Here is a 19,040-nt window from a genome sequence, read left to right as displayed (position 1 = left end):
CCTGAAATTCAAAACTCTCAATGAGTATTCTTTCTTTCATGGCAATTACAATTGCTTGCATAAGTTCGATAAGAATCTGTTCATCTTGTAATAGGTCACCATTGGAAATACTGGTTATTTTACCAAGGCTTTGACTGGAATGTCATATTTGAGGATGACATTCATAGACTCAGATATGACCAGACAGCTTTAAGGAATTAGGGTTGGCTTTATAAAACATGGAGCCATAAAGCCCCTTGGAAATGTTGGCCTGGTGACTGACTTACAGAGTTCCCAGCAGCCTCACCAAGTGAGTAAAGAAGGCCACTTCCTGGCAGGTGCAGGAACCTCAGGAGATCTTGGGGACCTTGTGAAGAGGAATTCGCCCAATTCTACAGGTATTGCAGGCCTGTCTGATGGCAAGTATTTGGCTTGTCTTCTGGCCTGGAGAGGCTACTAAAAGTTCAACCCAGAGATTCCTTATAAAAGGTTCCAACAAAGCAAACTTTAAAAGATCCTCATGACTAATCGCTATTCTTGCTGAGCTTATGTAAATAATTAGGCCAGATTTGTTAAGACTGGATTTGTTCTACAAATGAATTGGTCCCAATTGGGCTATCCCTAGAAAGGGGGGATTTTTAGAGAAAACAACTATGTTTCAACAATGTACCATAATGGGTGTTAAATTCTAGTTATGATTGCCTTTAAATGTTTGTTGTTTGCCTAAACTAGACAACTTGAGGTAAACTTCAGAAAATTGTCACTGTATTTCGTGTATAGACAATCTTCTGTGCTTGTTATTCTAGGGGATAATAATAAGACCCCATGGGCATGATTATTTAAACAACTGGACAGGATGAATCTCTAAATATGCAAACCATATCTTCCCTAAACCTGATCTGACAGTTACCAGAAACCCGCCCCTTTTGAAGACTTGGAGGTGGACTTTACTGACATACAACCAAATAGAGGATTCAGTTTCAGGTGTCACCCCATGGGTCCATCACTCCAGAGCTAAGAAAGTAACTCAGAGGAACCCTCAACCTGGCGAAGTGATCCAGATCCAGTCAACCCACTTAAACTGACCCTCAAAAAGACACTGGCCCCTGAGATTTCCAGCCCTGCTCCAGCCACACCCCAGAAGCTGGCTGGCCTGCGCATGGCAGAAGCTTAAGGAATCAACATGTGGACTAAGCCCAGGGGTTTGGATGCAACTCTGTGAGCCCTTGCCCCTTACTGGTGTCATAGCCCTGATCTTACTTCTTACTGTTGGGCTGATAGAGACTGCACTAACAAGCTGGACATGGGACAAAAGATGCATGCCAGGGGCGCCTGGATGGTTCAGTTGGTTAAGTAGCTGACTTCAGCTCAGGTCATGATCTCACGGTTCATGAGCTCGAGCCCCACAGCAGGCTCTGTGCTGACAGCTCAGAGCCTGGAGTCTGCTTTGGATTCTGTGTCTCTGTCTCTCTCTTCCCCTCCCCTGCTCATGCTCTCTCTCAAAAATAAATAAACATTTAAAATTTTTTAAAAAAAGATCCATGCCAGGTCTCACATACCTCCTCTGGATGGGAGGATTATTAAGTATTTCCTGTATATTATGATAACCTCTCTCACCCTCACAATTGCCGCTTACCCACTTTGCCCCCAGGATTGTTATATAAAAATAAGGGGGTCAAGGGCGTTCAGCACCTTCACCTCCCTCCACAAAGATTGCTACAAGGGAAAAACACCCACTCTCTGTCAGTCACCTGGTGCCCCAAGGACTAAGTATTGGACCGTAGAGATAACCCAAAATGTCAGGGACCCATGTCACAACAAGGGCCTCCAGAGAGGGAAGCGAGCTTGCTACACTTACCTTCCTCAATGAGGGATCTCAGACGGGGGAGGAATGCCAGACAGGGCCCTTCAAAAAGTTATAAAGGATACCCAGGACAGGGTAATAAAAACCATAAAGGTGACCACTCCCCTGACAACCTACCAAGGTTTGACCTTTCAGCCCTCAATCAGATGCTTACCAATTCCCCACTCCAGCGTTGGGCCAACACTACAACTCCTCCATAAAATAGATAATCACACCCAAACCTGCTGGATGTGCTTGCCGCTCAGCCGGAGGGCTTACTTAGCCACTCCTATCCCTTTGACCTCTAATTCAGCCTACCGATGCTTAGAGGCCAACTGGACTCAGATGTTATTTCCTCTTCCTAACCCCAGAGATACCCGTGTACACTGAAGATCAGCTCCTAACAGCCTTTATCCCCAAGTTCCGGGCTAAATGGGCAACCCTGCTACCCATTCTGATAGGCGCAGGAATTGTGACAGGAATAGGAACCAGAATAGGGGGCACAGGTTCACCCGTAGGACTGTACCATAGACTATCTCAAGAGATAAATGAAGACATGGAACGGGTGGCAGATTCTCTGGTAACCTTACAAAGCCAAATAAACTTTCTGGCGGCAGTGACCCTCCAAAATAGGCAACCCCTCAACCTCCTCACTTTAGAAAAAGGAGGGACTTGCATCTTTCTGGGGGAAGAATGTTGCTATTTCATAAACCAGTCAGGAATAGTTACAACTAAGGTTCAGGAACTCAAGGAAAGAATTCAACATAGACAACAGAAAAGTATCAATCAATGGAAGGATGGGATCTCACGGATTGGGCATCCCGGCTTCCTGCCCTGGCCCCTCCTCTCCATAATTTTACTGTATCCATCGGCCCCTGTATACTGAATGCTGTGGTACATTTTATTGAAAACACTGTTGCTCGCCAAACTACTGCACACATCTTAGCCTTCCAAGAGTACCAACCTGTAAAACTGAAAGGTGATGCCTACTAAAAGTTTTTTTTTTTAAGGCATCAAGGGGGAAATGTTGGAGAAGTGGATAAAGTACACCAAAGAATGGCTGATGGAGTGAAAACAAACTCTGGTCTCTAGCTTAGAGACCCCTCCTCTGGGTTCTTCTTCCTTTGTTTACTGTGCGCAAAACCCTCCCCCTCCCCCCGCAAATATGGAGGCTGATAACTATAAATTACCCTTCCTGCTGGCATTCGGGGCTCAGATCTTTGGAAAAACTGTCTCCTCTGTGTCCGCCGGTGTTAAATTAATCTCTGATCCACCAAGATCTCTGAGTGCCAGTTGGTTTTTCCGCCAGCGTTCCAGCCTGGGTTCCGTAACACTCAAGGTGGTTCATACACGTTGTCCACCTTGGACTCAGCTGCCTCACCTTAACTGCCCTATGTTCCCTGATGGACCAATATTGACCCATAGGTAGCAACAACTCTATGTCCCTACTCAGCAGGAAGAAGCTACAGAAGATGAGACCTTCTTCCTTCAACAAACATAAAGATTTAAGGATCAAAATTGTTCAGGGGGGATATGATGAGGGAGGGTGGAGCAAGCAGAGGGCAAAACAGGCTGGCATATGCCCCCTCCCCCAGGTGGAATATGTAACACATTTCTCATACACTCCGAGCTACCCAAGAACAAAGGAAAGGCATTTAATTGTTTGCCATGGTGATGTAGGAAGCTAAGGCAAATGAAAAATTAAATCCCCTTATTGCCTACGCCTATTGGCAAGTCCTTGAATCCAGCAGAGTAGCCTCCCTCTGGGATCTCAGCTGCCTCATTAATGACACTTTGCCAGGGGCAAAGAGAACCTTAGCTTAACATTATCCCAACCTCCAGGATCCTGTAAGTCTACTTCCTTTATCTCAACTGCCCCAATGTATATGCTAGCAATCATACTCCAAGCTTAAGGCCCCATGTTATGCATCTGAAGGGTCTCATGATTGAGGTTTTATTCAACAGTAATAAGTGGTGTTTACTAGCAACAGCTATCCCCTCAGGGTCCCAGAAACGTTGCTTCCAAAATACCTTAGAGGCTTGCTCTATCCCTGACCCCCTCCCCACATGAGGGTATATAATCAGTTACCCATCACAACCCCAGTGTAACTCTTCCTGCCCCTGTCCTGTCCATGTGCTTTAATAAAATCATATTTTTGCTCCAAAGATGTCTTCTAGAAACTTTCTCGTTCATCAGCTCCAGACCACCCCGTCAAATGCAAAACTTCATCAGTATGCATTCTAGATTATCACACAAATATTTCTGGATTTCTAACTGACCGGAATACTCAAACTGGTGCTTTAAATAATCCCTCCCTTTCCTTTCATGATTGGTTAAACTCCTGGACTTGAGGATTTTCATCAATTACCAAAGGACTTTTATTCGGGTTGCTCTTTCTTGTTATTCTAATTACATTTGGCTGTTTTCTCCCATGTCTCTGCCTGGTGACAAGACTCCATCACTACAATAACTTCAAGTCAACAGATGATCCTTTCCACTCAAGGAGGTTCATAATCGTTGTCCACCTTGGATCCAGCTGCCTCTGCCTTCTATAGCTCTTCTATGTGTTCCCCAAATGATCAATATTGTCTCATGGGTAAAGATATCTCTTCACCCCTAAAGAGCAAAAAGAAGCTGCAGAGATGAGTCCTTCCACCTTCAACAGTCTTAAAGATGTAAGGGTTGGGGCGCCTGGGTGGCGCAGTCGGTTAAGCGGCCGACTTCAGCCAGGTCACGATCTCGCGGTCCGTGAGTTCGAGCCCCGCGTCAGGCTCTGGGCTGATGGCTCGGAGCCTGGAGCCTGTTTCCGATTCTGTGTCTCCCTCTCTCTCTGCCCCTCCCCCGTTCATGCTCTGTCTTTCTCTGTCCCAAAAATAAAAAACGTTGAAAAAAAAAATTAAAAAAAAACAAAACAAAACAAAGGGGTACATGCACCCCCAATGTTTAAAAAAAAAAAAAAGATGTAAGGGTGAAATTGTTTATTGAGAATATGATGAGGGAGCATAAGGCAAGCTGAGGGCAAAGTACAAGCTGGCATTACACCTCCCCTAACCCCAGGTGAGATATATGTGTGTGATATTCCTCAAGCACTCCAGGCTGCCCAAGAACAAAGGAAAGGAAAGAAAACAAATGGTTAACTGATAGAGATCACAGTCATATAGGACGTGAGTTTCCAACAGTTTATAAATATCATAGTAAATTAGAAGAAAAAGGCAATCTTATCAATAGCCTAATCTCCATAAAGCTATAGACTCAGTTTCCTGGAGCCCCCACATCACTCCTCCATAGGAATATGGGGGGAAAAAGGCAAGAAGGAAATGGCAGGAAATATTAAATTTCCTGATACACAGCAGCCCAGTGACAAATACTTGAGGCTGGAAGAGAAGAACATTTCACCAGAAACTCCCTACTGTCTTAATGTTGATGTTTGCTAGAGGGAAAAATACCTTAGCTTGACAATAGCTAGGCCTCCAGTATTCTGTAAATCTTCTTTAGCATATGAAAATCTCTTAGGAAACTACCTTGACTTTACTGCCTCCAACTTGAGTATATAAGCAGTCACTCTTCACATCCCCAGGGCAGCTCTTTCTGCCCATGGATCCTGTCCCCGTACTTTAATAAAATCACATTTTTGCACCAAAGATGTCTTCAAGAATTCTTTCTTGGCCTTTGGCTGTGGAACCCACCATCACCCCAAAACATCATCACTGGTGAAGTGGGGGGTGAGAGCACCTTGGCCCCCCAACTCTCTCCAGCATCCTGACCCTGGCTGGGCCTCTGCCGTTGGACCTACTGGCTGAACATGGGTGTGAGATGTGCCCCATCAGTGTGCTAGGAGGCAGGCGTAAGTGAGGGTGCTGCTTGTCTGGTGCTGGGCCTGGGGTTGGGAGCTAGAGGTATTCTGTCAGAGCTGGACTCTGCTTCTGTGGTCCCCTATCTTCCTGGGGACAACACTTCCTGGGAGTGATGCCATTAGGAGCCTACCCTTTATTCTTTTCCCTCTCAGAGGGCCCAGAGGTCAAGAAACACAGAATGGGGACCAGAGGACATGTGTTTATTTAGCAAGCAAGAGTGGTTCCATCAGCAGGGCAGCCTGGAAGCAGCTGGTGGGTTGTGTAATGAGAAGGGTCCCCTGGCTCTCTCAGTGGTGTCCAGGCTTGTAGGTACAGCAGGGCAGTGCCCTGGGCAGAAGTCGATGAGAGGTGGATGGTGTGGAGAGAGCCAGAGGGCACCTGAGAGGGAGTCAGGGGAATAGAGAGGGCAGCAGTGCTGGGAAGGTGAGACAAAGGCAGACCTGGGACCCCCTCCCAGCTGCATCCTGGCTCCAATCAGCCCCCTCTGCAGCCATACTTACCGCACGATTGCTCACTTATCCATGCACTGATCTGTGGGGGAATGAGTGGTTAGTATGGACAGGGGTGTGTGTGGGGGATCCCTGACCTTCAGGGCCTCTGCACTGCCCCTCGGCTGCCCTGGGCCCCAGGCTGGTTCAGCCACAGAAGGTTCCCCTCAGGGATGGTACAGCAGAGGGCTGGATGATGGGGCAGGGACTCGGGGAGAGGCCTGAGGACAAGCAGACCTGGGTGACCCCTGTTCTCCAAAGGAGGCAGGTGAGGCCCAGCCACAGTTCTGATTGGGCACCAAGCCTTCTGCCTGTTTACCTGCTGAGTCCTGACAGACCCTCAGCCTTGGGGAGGCACCTGCCCAGGCCAGGCTGCCTGAAGACAAGGGTGCCTCCCAAGTCAGTGGTAAGTCAGCCCCAGGACAAAGGTAAGATGGCCCAGGACAAACACACCTGGGTGGAGGGGGAGGTGGCCAGGCAAGGAGACTGAGGAAACTTGGCCCCATGCCTCCAATTCTCATGTGGGCAGGCCCGAGCTAGTGTGAGGGAGGAACACTTGGGTCCCAGGACTCTGGTTGCAGCAGGGTCTTACTTAATGTAAAGTGGCTCCTGGGGCTCCAGTGACTACAGCAAGGACCTGCATCCCTTCTCTCCCCCCTTCCCTAGTGAGGCAACATCAGGCCTGGACAGTCTCCATATGCATTTGTCCTCTCCCCAGCTGGTGATTACCTATGCGGATAGGGAAGATGATGTGGTGATCTGTGAGGCCCAGGGATTTGGCAAAGCTGATGAAGTTTTCCTTCAGCTTAGGGGTCAGCTCCTTGGTCCTCCCTGTGGCCAAGATGGCTGGTGAGTCACTAGCAGAAGCTCCATATATATTGTTGAAAGCATGAACGAGGTGTCAGACCCCCTCCTTATTGAGGGGTTCTGTGGATGACCACTCTCCCACCTCCCGGATCTCCATAAATATTGTGGAATCCGTGAACGATGTGTCAGACCCCTCCCTCCTGAGGGGTCGGTGGAAAGACCCCTCTCCCGTCTCCCAGGGCTCAGAGTGAAGGGGACCTTGGGTTGGGTGCAATGGGCCTCTTCTCCCCCAGCATGACCAAGACCTGGGGCCCAGAGGAGGTAAGACCCACCATAGAGGGTGATCTTGAAGTACTCCTGGTTTCTGTAAATTTTCTTGAAGAACAACATGGCAAACTGGATGTAGTCTGTGGCCGCCACTCGTAAAACATACCTCTGGATTCCAGTGTATCCTGTATGGTGGATGGTGAGATCTCAGCCTGCCCTGGCTGTGCAGAGGGAGCTATTGACTCTTCCCCTGCCTCCATAGGATGGTGTCTGTGTAAAGGGGCAGGGAGGTCCATGCCCACGAGGACCCACCCCACTTAGGACTCACGCTCAATGTTGCCCAGGGTGTATTGGCCTCGCCGCGAAGTTGGGATGAAAATTCTGAGCCAGTGGTCACAGGTTTGGTTCCTGTGGAGGAAGAGATAGGTAGGTAAGAGGGTGACAGCCAACAGTGCCACACACCTATTCTTATCTTGCGGGATCCCGCTGTAACCTCTCCTGGGGTAAATCACCACTGAGGCTCCAGTCTGCTGGATGCCAACACTCCCTTAGCTGTTGGGCCAACCCTGACCTCTCAGCGGCATCCCATCTTGTCCCCTGGCACCATAGAATCAATCTCCCAACATCTGTCTTTCTTCTGCTCCTTCTATGACAGATGCTCTAGCACCATCCCCAAGTGCCAGAGCCAGAAACCCAGAGGAGCTGGGTAAGCCTTGCCTCCCCTCTCTAGGTCCTAATCTGCCCCCACTCTGGTCATCTCCCACCTATGACTGATCAGCCTCCTGGGCTGCACACCATCATTCCTCTTCCTGCTGCAGCCACACCCACTCCTCACCAGTACCTGAGGCCCCCGCCACTGTGTTCACCGCCCCCTCCATACTGCTCATCAGCTCCTGCTCAGGGCAACCATGCAATGGCTTGCTGTTTCTTGAAGAAGTGGTTCTCTCTGACTCAGTCCAGCATCCCTGCCACGAAGGTCCCAGGCCTCCTTCTGATGCAGGTTGGTTCCTCAAGGCTCAGCCTACAGACCACCTCCCTGGAAGCTCTTGACAAAGCCCTAGGTGGGATCCCAGGCTGGATCCAGTGACCCTCCTCCCATTCTAGGACACCTATTCTCTCTTTGTCTTGTTTCCTGATGACGGTCTGTGTCCATTCCCAGGACTGTCTTCTGTCTGTGCTGAAGTGACCGAGAAATTTTGATCCAGTGAATGAAAGAAGGAATAAATACAGGGACCCAGTACCCAGCGGTAAGATGAATGATCATTTTTCAGCTATGGTCACCCCTCGGCTATGACATCAGTCTGCCTCTTGGACCCCCACAGCAGCCCTCTAGGCCCCCCATGTTCCCGTTGAAGGTGGTGGTACTCACCAGGCCAGGGTAGAGGTGACATTGTAGCTGTTGTCATCATTCAGCTCATAGGTGGTGGCGTAAATCTTAAACTGTCTGTGTTTTTCTTTATTAAATTCATTCCCTGCCAATCCTAAGACGTACCATTTCCCCTGGAACTACAATGGGGGCTGATGATAGGCAGAGCCAGGAGCAGCCCCAGGGGGCCCTCCTGCTCCATCCCTGCAGGCACCTCTAGGCAGCCTAGCCCAGAACCAGAAGCCCCTCTAACTGGGTTGCGGGCACCCAGACTGGCCACACAGGCTGGGCTGATGAACCTGGCAGGAGCTGGAGCTCATCAGGCCAGGCAGGAGCACTGAGTGTGTCAGAGAGAAGGTGACCCTTGGCAAGTGGTCAGCTGGCATCCCTGAGCCTCAGTTTCTTCATCATGTAGAGGGCCTGAAGATGTTCCCACCTTGTAAGAACTTCAGAGATATGGAAAAGAGTGTGGACCAGGGGAGTCTGCTCAGCTGACCCTCTTGTCAGCAAGGTTGGTGTGGATGGGGACACAGGGTGTGCCTTCCATCAGGGCACCAGAGGACAGACTGAGCTAAAGCCTGAGCCCCTCCTGTCTCTCCTCCCCTCTGTTCACACTCTTCTCAGGGCCTCCCTGCACCTGCCCCTCCAGGACCCTTACCTCCACATTCTGAAAGTCAGGCTGCAGAGGGACCCTGCGCAGAGGCGGGGCTGGGATCAGGTTTGGGGTGGAGTCCTGGGCCTGGGTCTGCAAGACCCCCAGCAGGACAAGGCCCAGCCACAGGAGACCTAAGGCCATGACTTCAGGGCCAGGGAAGCTGGCACCACTCCGGATATCAGCTGAAAGAGGAGGTGAATGAGGAGGCTTCTGGGGGGATGCTATTTATGGTCTCTGTGGCCAATGGCTCACCCCAGGGTGGAGCGACTTATCCTTTGCCAAATCCTGGATTGGTGAGGCAATTGCTAGTATCTCGTGCTGAAGATCATGGTAAGTTTTTGCCCTTCCCCCAGGTCAGGATTATGCAAGATGAAGGGCAGGAAGGTCCAGGAGGCTGGAGGATGCATTCCCCATATCTCCACATCTCTGGCGGGGACAGTGACTCCCTCCACACTCTCTTCTCCCTGGTTAGCACTGTGTGAGGACAGTGGTCTCTGATCTGGACCAGCTGTCATCTCTGACCTCCAGGAGCCTCTCAGCTGGGGCCAAGTGCAGGGTGGAGTAACTGGGGTGGCATCCCTTTTCTGTATCTGATGAAAGCGGAGAATACCTCGCATCAACAGAGCCCATTTTCTTCGTGATTCTCCAAAGGGAAGGGAAGGAGAGGCAGCTGAAAGAGGACATTCCTGGTAGGGATGGACAGAGTGTACCCTGTGCCGCTCATGAAGCCCAATCCTGGCCCTCCCAGGGACCCACCCCAGGCTCTGGCACAGGGTGAGACACCCTTCCCCTCCCCCCACCACCAAAGGCCTACTGGGGAGTGTTCCTGATGAGGGAGCATAAGGCAAGCCGAGGGCAAAGCACATGATAGCATGCCCCTCCTCCCAGGTGGGATCTGTGTGATATTCCTCAGGTACTCCTGACTGCCCTATAACAAAGGAAAGGAAAGAAATCAAATGGTTAAGTGATAGAGATCACAGTCCTGCAGGACGTGACTCTCTCCATGTCCTAGTAAATTAGGAGAAAAAGGATATCTTATCAATAGCTGAATCTCCAGAAACTTATAAACTTATAAAGCCCAAATATCACCCTCCCTCCATAGTCATATGGGGAAGAAAGGCAAGAAGGAAATGGCACATGGTATTAAATTTCATTATGACCTGCAGCCCATTAACAAATACATGAGGCAAAAATGGAGTATAACATTTCTCCACGTATTCCCTAGTGTCTGCATGTTAATGCTTTGCTAGAGGACAAAACCACCTTAGCTTGACAACAGCTAGGCCTCCTGTAATGTCCCAGTGTTCTTGAGCATATGAAAATCCCTTTAGGAACTTCCTCTTGACTTTATGGCCCCAACTCCATGGTATATAACCAGTCACTCTTCACAACCCCAGTGTAGCTCTTTCTGCCCAAGGGTCCTGTCCGTGTCCTTTAATAAAATCACCGTTTGTGCACCAAAGACATCTGAAGAATTCTTTCTAGGCTGTGAGCTCTGAATCCCCACCATTCCAAAGCCCCACAATTCCCATCTTGAGTAAGCCCCTCCCCTCTTCCATGTCCCATTGGCAGGGTGAACCCAGACCTCAGCTGGCCCCTAAGAGACTTGGCCCCTCTTGTGGGCCCAGTGGAGAGAAATCCCAACTTGGACTGCCAGCCGCAAATAAGACAGCTTGACAGAACAGAGCTCTAAGCCTATAGTCCCAGCTCCATCCTGGTGGGGGTCACTGGGGAACATGCATCTGCACTGTGTGAAAAGAGGTGGTGGGCTGGGGCCCCAAGGAGGGCTCTCTACCCTGCCACACTGGACACCAGGAACCTTGGGTCACAGTGAGTGTTAGGACTCAGCCTCATCCTTGAGAGATCACTGATACCACCTGCCATCTCTGGTTATAGTTTTGGGCTGTGGAGCCCAGGTCCTTGGGCCTGGACCCCAGAAGTGTTCCTGCCATGGCTGATCCCAGCTTTGTCCTGGAGGGAAATAATTTCCTCATGAGGGCTTGGCCATCCCAGTCCCTGCCCAGTCCCTGGGCAGTGTCTCCAAATGTCACCACAAGGGCCAGGGCTGACAGAATGCCTGATCTGAGGCTAACCTGAGGGTTCACTGCATCACATGAGACTCCTGGAGACCTCATTGGCTCTTCCACCTGCTGTAAGGGAACCAGCTCCCCTGGCGTGGTCTTTAGGTGGTGGGCCCTGAGAGAAGAGACTCTGGGTAAAGAGGGAGCATATGGCAAGGTGAGGGCGATGTAAAACTAGAACCCCCTACATCCCCCCCCCCCCCCCCGCCGTGGGATATGTGTGACATTCCTCTGGCTGCCCAAGAACAAAGGAAAGGAAAGAAAACACATGATTAACTGATAGAGATGCCAGTCATGCAGGACATGAGTCTCCATCAGTTTACAACTATCTTAGTAAATTAGAAGAAAAAGGCAATCTTACCAATAGTCTCATCTCCAGAAGCCTATTGACTCACTTTCCTGGAGCCCCTATTAACACCCTACCCTCCATGGTGATGTGGGGAAGAAAGGCAAGAAAGAAATGGCAGATAAAATTAAATTTCTGATACCCTGCAGCCCAGTGACAAATCCTTGAGGCAAATACCGAGTACAACAATGTCTCCAGGAATCCTTACCATTCCTAATGTTAATGCCTTACTAGAGGTAAAACAACCTTAGCTTGACCATAGCAAGGCCTCAGGTACCTTAGGAGTCCTCATAAGCATGTCAAAGTCCCTCTGGACACCTCCCTCCCTTTTCACTTTACTTCCCACAACTTCATAGTATATAGTCCGTCACTCTTCACAACCAGAGTGCAGCTCTTTCTGCCCATGGGTCCTGTCCACGTGCTTTATAAAATCACTCTTTTTTGCACCAAACGCGTCTTCAAGAATTCTTTCTTGGCCATCGGCCCTGGAACCCCCTGCCCACTTCACTCAAAAACCCCATCTTTTGGTGTCCTATGGGGGGGTGAGTCTTTTCTTCTGGGCCCTGAACATTTGTGCAAACCTGGTGAGTACTTTCTCTTATCTTCCTTTACGTTTATTTCTGGGGCTTTTCAAGGAGTATGGTGTTATTGGAACACTTTTCTGTCCATTGCTCAGTCTGCACTCCTCTAGCCCATGGCTACTCTATGGGGAGAAGAAGGCCTGCCTTTTGGCTGGAAGTGAGTCCCCAGGCTAGAATAATAAAAATACCCAGAAACTTGGGCCCTCTCTTTCTTCCTGTCATTATATATTGTTGTCTGCCTTGGGCACGGAACAGCCACCTAAGTGACTAGCATGTGAGGTTTCCTCCTCATTAGTATAACGTGATCCCTTCCATATCCCTGGTCTAGCTGTTTCTGGCTATGGGACCTCCCCCATTACTGTTGAAAACAGTACCTGATTGAATTAAAACCCAACTGGGGACCATTTCCTAGGAAGTTGGCTGTAAAGGCTCTATGTGTTGGAATGTCACATGGAACATGACCAGTTTCTGTCTTCATTGTTTTTGGTCAATGTCCTCTACTAACTACTACTTAAATAGAAAATTGGGCAATTCTCCCTTGTAAAGCTTTTCCAGTGTTTTCCATGGGTTAAAAACGGTGGTTTCTTCAGCCTTCTCAGCAAGGCAAAGTAGGTCCATCTGCTGGCTCCTATTTGTAGCCTAGGATACAATGGGAAAGAGGGGGAGGGGGGTACCAGCATCCCTCCTACAGATGCCCTTAGTATTTGGTCGGTGACAATAGCGATTTGGTTAAAGGTACGCCTCGGGTCACTATGACACCTCGGGAACCTCTGATATATCCTCTGCAGAGGAAACCACATGGGAGTTTGGGGGGCATTTTTTTGTGGTAATGGATCTTCTCTACTTTTCTGTCTCTAGGAGGACAGGAGCTTGTCCTCAGTCCCCAAGGACTCTCCCTTGGGATGTCTTTCAACCCACTAGAAGCAATTTGGATTGCAAAATTTAGGAAAGGACTGATGTCCTGTAACATTGTGTGGTCTTGTAGGATCTAGCAGCTAAATTTCTTCTGCAGGAAACAAGGTCAATGGATGGAAGTACCCAAGGTCCAGGCCTTCACAGCTCTAAGTCAGGACCCGGACTGAAAGGCCTGAATGTGTTTGTCAAAGGCCGGATTGAATGTATTTGCCCAAATGTGTTCGGCTAGTAAACTCCCTCCTGACATCGTGGATGTCCTAACAGGCCTCCTCCTGATGGAATTCGGTTGCTAGAGGAAACAGGCCATCCACGACAAAGGAGGATGCTGACTGCTTCTCTGTTCCTCCTCATAATAGATGTGGGGGCCTCTCCCTCATTCATTTCCTGAGTTATCATCTATAATTGAAATCAACTGTGGTTAGTCTACCTCGGGTTGGGGACTTTAAAGAATATTCTCAAGCAGCTGCCCTTCTCACTTTGTTTCAAGGAAATCCCCCAACTTCTCTAGCAAGACATAGACTCCCTATTTCAACTTTGGTGGAAATCAAACAAACAAAAAGACAGAAAAAAAAAAATGGGATCTCCTCTTTCCCAGCTGACAAGGTTTAGAACTGGGAATCCTCTTTCTCTGCCTTCTGGCACTTCACCTTTTCTGCCTTCCCTTCTCCCTCCTCCTATTTCTGCATCATCTTCCGTGTGACCTACATAACTGCCTTCTATACCATCCTCTCACCTCGATGTCAAGGAGGGATGAGCACCCCCTTGGATCACCCACTTCAGATTCCCCTACTGCTGTCCTAGGTAAAAAAGTGACAATGGGGAACAAACTGGCCTTTAAGTGAACGCAGGTGGAACATATTCGGTGTTTAATATTATTTAAATTTGTTAGTTTAACTAAGATAGACATGTATTTAGAGTTATTGGCATCAAATACGAAACTTTTATTCTGCCAAGATTTCCTAAAGGCCAAATAAGCTCATGTTGTCTCTGTTGCAATGTGTTAGCAACAAGATGACTTAAAATAATGGTTAATTTTGTTTATCTCAAAGTTTTCATAGATAATTGTTAAGACAGCTTTCAATGTCTTTGGTAATCTGACACTTGAATAAATGGGATTGAATTCACTGGATATCTAGGTCTTTTCCAAATAGAATGGAGTGCTAAAGCATTGATTGCTGAATATAGGTTTCTGCTTTTGACTTCTTATTGCAGAGAAACTAAGAACATTTGGGTCTATTGGAAAACATGGTTTATGCTTAATTGATTCATTAATTTTCCATCTAAAGGATTCTGGTGTAACAGTTTACAAATGGTTACTACTTAGTCTCAGCTGGAGACCAAGGTTGCTAAGAGTCAAAATTCTGCTAAATGTAATTAAGACTGATGGAAATAAGGAAAGCAACTCTATATGTAAAAAAGTATGAATGTGTAAAAAAGAAGGAATGGAAATATATTTTTTTGTTGCAGGTAAAAGAAAGTAACTTTGTCCTAAATGAGACTGGTTTGGAGAAAAATGGCTTGGGATAAAATTTGAATGCAAAGGAAAGTCGTAGAAGGTTCATGAAGGGAAATCTTTGGAAAGGAATTTTATGTGTGATTAGGACAGACTATGTTGCAGAATGGATTTTTTAAAGTACACTGGTATAAGGTTGAAATTCTGCTTTTCTCTCTGTTCAAAAAACAAAGTTTTTTGGATTGTTTATCTCTTGATACAAAGAAAAAAATATACATATATATGTATGCATGTATACAAAGGATTGTATTCTCTTTTGTCTGCTGGGAAAACCACAGCTTTACCTTATGCCCTTATCAGGTTTTTAATCACTTAGTTAAGATTTCTCACTGTTAAAGGAGGTTAACTTTTGCTGACAAGTATATAACCCTACATATTTGCCTTTGGAATCTCTTAATGCCATCTTGGTTAAATACATAATTTAAAGCTTTAAGATTTGTAATGATCTCAACCCCATTTCAGATGTGCTCTATACTTTGTAAGGTTTAACAAACTTCCCAGGATTTAAATTGTAAAAAAGTCTTTTTGACCAATGAGGACTTTTTATTTGGTATGTTAAGTGGAAGCCCTGTTAAATAATGGTAAATCTTAGGTGATACTGCTTGGGTAAATGCTGGAACTGTTCAAATGTATGTGCAATTCCTAAATCTCTAAATGAATATGCAAAAAATATCTTTCCTAAACCTGATCTAATGGTTGCTAGAAACCCACACCATATAAACCCAAAACACCTGGTTTATTTAAAGGATTGAAAGTCTAATACAACAGTGGGTTTAACTTCAAACTGGAAGAGTCCCTACTGGGTCATATTACGAACTCCCACTGCAATAAAGTTAGAGGGGCACACTTCATGGGCTCCTATATCTAAAATAAAACCTGTGCCCCCTTCCCAGGAATTCAATGAGCAAACTAATATGCCTTCTTATTCCTGTGAACCTGTGGAAGACCTCCAACTTCTCTTAGGATGGTTGTACCTTTCTTTTTCATCCTCTTTTCCCAATTTCTACTAACAATTCCTTCTTACAATGGGCCATTCAAAAGGATCACCACAGACATTTGAGATACAAGTCAAAAGACCAATGTGATTCCTGCTGCCTGTTCCCAGAAGCATCTGAGGATGCTTCAAGCCTAATGTCTAAAAAATCTCACCGGCAGCACTGGAAGACACTGGGCTTTTAATCTGCTCTAATAATTAACCTGTATTTTTCTTTTTTCTATAAAAGTACCTCTTTTTAATTACCTGATTGGTTACTAAACAAAACAGAGTCAATATGATGGCTATACATCACCTGTTACACAGTTAAAGAATTAAATGACTCTCAAAATACCATTATATTACTAAATACTAAAATAACTCAAGGGGCACCTGGGTGGCTCAGTTGGTTAAGCATCCGACTTCGTCTCAGGTCATGATCTCACGGTTTGTGAGTTCAAGCCCCACATCATGCTCTGTGCTGACAGCCTGGAGCCTGCTTTGGATTGTGTGTCTCCTTCTATCTCTGCCCCTTCCCCACTTGTGCTCTGTCTCTCTCTGTCTCTCAAAAATAAATAAATGTAAAAAAATTAGAATAAAATAAAATAACTCAAATGCATAAAACACTTCTACAAAACAGAATGGCATTAGATGTTTTAAGTGTTGCACAAGGTGGAACTTAAACTCTCATAACAACAAAACACTGTATATACATTCCAGAGTACCTCAAAAATATTTCTGGATTTCTAACTATCATGACACTCATACTGGTGTATTAAATAACCCTTCTCTTTCCTTTAGTGATGAGTTAAACTCTTGGACCGAAGGATTTTGGTTAGATCCCAAAGGACTTTTCATTTGAGCTAATCTTGCTAGTTATTGTACTTGGTTTTACTGTTTTCTCCCACGTCTGTCTGCCTGGTGCCAGATTCCATAACTACAATAACTTCAAGCCAAGAGATGATCCTTTCTCCTCAAGGATGTTCATACATGTTATCCTTCTTGGATTCACCTGCCTCACCTTAATTTCCCTTTTTGTTCTCTGATGGGCCAATATTGACCTATAGATGGGGACAACTGTATGCCCCTACTCATCAGGAAGAAGTTACAGAAGGTGACACCTTCTTCCATCAACAACCTTAAAGATATAAGGGTCAAAATTGTTCAGAGGAGAGATGATTGAGGAGCATGGAGCAAAATGAGGGCAAAACAGGCTGGCATATCTCCCCTCCCCCAGGTGGAATATCTGACATATTTCTCACACACTCCTGGCTACCCAAGAACAAAGGAAAGGCATTTAAATGCTTGCCATGGTGATGTAGGAAACTATGGGCAAGTCCTTTAAACCAGCAGAGTAACCTTCCTCTGGGATCTCAGCTGTCTCATTAATGACACTTTGCCAGGGGCAAAGAGAACTTTAGCTTAACAGTATCCCAACCTCCAGGATCCTGTAAATCTACTTCCTTTATCTCAACTGCCCCAAGGTATATGCTGGCAATCATACTCCAAGTTTATGATCCCACAATATGCATCTGAAGGGTCTCTCGACTGAGGTTTTATTCAACAGTAATAATGGTGTTTCCCTAGCAACAGCTAGCCCCTCAAGGTCCTGGAAACTTTGCTTCCAAAATACCTTAGAGACTTACTCTATCCCTGACCCCCTCTCCGCCTGAGGGTATATAGTCAGTTACCCATCACAACCCCAGTGCAGCTCTTCCTGCCCCTATGTCCTGTCCCCACGCTTTAATAAAATCACCTTTTTGCACAAAACGTCTTCCAGGAATATTTCTTGTCCATTGGCTCCAGACCACCACACAGAAAAACCCCAAAACATCATCAGTATACATGCTAGATTACCACACAAATATTTCTGGATTCTAACTGGCCTGAATACTCAAATTGGCGCTTTAAACAATTCCTCACTTTCCTTTCATGATTGGTTAAACTCCTGGACTTAAGGATTTTCATCAGTTACCAAAAGACTTTTATTCGGGCCGCTCTTTCTTGTTATTCTAATTACATTTGGCTGTTTTCTCTCCTGTCTCTCTGCCTGGTGACAAGACTCCATCACTACAATAACTTCAAGCCAACAGATGATCCTTTCTACTAAAGGAGATTCATACTCATTGTTCATTTTGGATCCAGCTGTCTCTGCCTTCTGTAACTTCTTATATGTTCCCCAACTGATCAATATTGACTCATAGGTAGGGACATCTCTACTCCCCTACTGAACAGGAAGAAGCTACAGAAGATTAGACCTTCCCCTTCAACAACCTTAAAGATGTAAGGGTCAAAATTGTTTAGGGGTGATATGACGAGGAAGAATAAGGCAAGCTGAGGGCAAAGTACAAGCTAGCATTACACCTCCCCCCACCCCAGGTGAGATGTGTGTGACATGCCTCAGACACTCCTGGCTTCCCAAGATCAAAGGAAAGGAAAGAAAACAAATGGTTAACTGATAGAGATCCCAGTCATGCAGGACATGAGTCTCCATCAGTTTATAAATATCTTAGTAAATTAGAAGAAAAAGGCAATCTTATCAATAGCCTAATCTCCAGAAACCTATAGACTCAGTTTCCTGGAGCCCCCACATCACCCCTCATAGTAATATGGGGAAGAAAGGCAAGAAGGAAATGGCAGGTAACATTAAATATCCTGATACCCTGCAGCCCATTGACAGATACTTGAGGCTGGCAGAGAAGAACATTTCTCAAGGAACTCCCTACTGTCTTAATGTTGATGTTTGCTAGAGAGAAAAATACCTTAGCTTGGCAATAGCTAGGCCTCCAGTATTCTGTACATCTTCTTTAGCATCGAAAATCTCTTTTAAAACTTCCCTTGACTTTACCTCCTCCAAGGCCATAACATAACCAGTCACTCTTCACAACCCAAGTCCAGCTCTTTCTGTCCATGGGTCCTGTCCCTGTGCTTTAATAAAATCACATTTTTGACCCAAGTACATCTTCGAGAATTCTTTCTTGGCCCTTGGCTCCAGACCCTTCCATCACCCCACCCCTATCACCCTCCATCACTGGTTAAGTGGTGGTGAGATCACCTCGGCCCCCCAACTCTCCCCAGCTGCCTGGCCCTGCCTGGGTCTCTGCCACTGGACCTGTTGCAGGTGCCTGAACATGGGTGTGAGTTGTGCCCCAGCAGTGTGCTACAAGGCAGGGGCAAGTGACCACTCCTGCTGATCTGGGGCTGGGCCTGGAGTTGGGAGCTAGAAGGGTTCAGTCAGAGCTGGACTCTGCTTCTGTGGCCTCAATCCCTTTCTGGAAACCACATTTCTTGGGAGTGATGCTAATAGGAGCCTTTGCTTTGTTCTTTTCCCTCTCAGAGGGCCCAGAGGTCAAAGAGCACAGACTAGGGAC

The 19,040-nt window shown here is 46.8% G+C and overlaps 1 protein-coding gene across 2 annotated transcripts in view; it reads right to left on the bottom strand.

Moving 5' to 3' along the window:
• The window catches only part of LOC132662890 (neutrophil gelatinase-associated lipocalin-like), a 74,223-nt gene extending 64,747 nt beyond the window's left edge, over positions 1-9,476 (bottom strand). Inside the window, exons 1-7 of one of the 2 annotated variants that reach the window (XM_060608518.3) lie at positions 9,264-9,475; positions 8,609-8,745; positions 7,568-7,647; positions 7,305-7,424; positions 6,895-6,996; positions 6,178-6,208; positions 5,861-6,055 (exon numbers count right to left, since the gene is read on the bottom strand). In XM_060608518.3, the coding sequence (XP_060464501.1) occupies positions 6,189-6,208; positions 6,895-6,996; positions 7,305-7,424; positions 7,568-7,647; positions 8,609-8,745; positions 9,264-9,401 (597 nt within the window). In that variant the 5' untranslated portion in view covers positions 9,402-9,475 and the 3' untranslated portion in view covers positions 5,861-6,055; positions 6,178-6,188. Of the gene's footprint in view, positions 1-5,860; positions 6,056-6,177; positions 6,209-6,894; positions 6,997-7,304; positions 7,425-7,567; positions 7,648-8,608; positions 8,746-9,263 lie in introns of those variants that run through there. The other variant, XM_060608519.3, reaches the window with a different exon arrangement.
• Positions 9,477-19,040: the final 9,564 nt, after the last annotated feature.

The sequence above is a fragment of the Panthera onca genome, chromosome D4, assembly GCF_046562875.1.
Source record: "Panthera onca isolate mPanOnc1 chromosome D4, mPanOnc1 haplotype 2, whole genome shotgun sequence".
NCBI lineage: Eukaryota > Metazoa > Chordata > Mammalia > Carnivora > Felidae > Panthera > Panthera onca.
The sequence above is the reverse complement of the archived record's forward strand: the minus strand, read 5'-3'. Positions and strand labels throughout refer to the sequence as shown.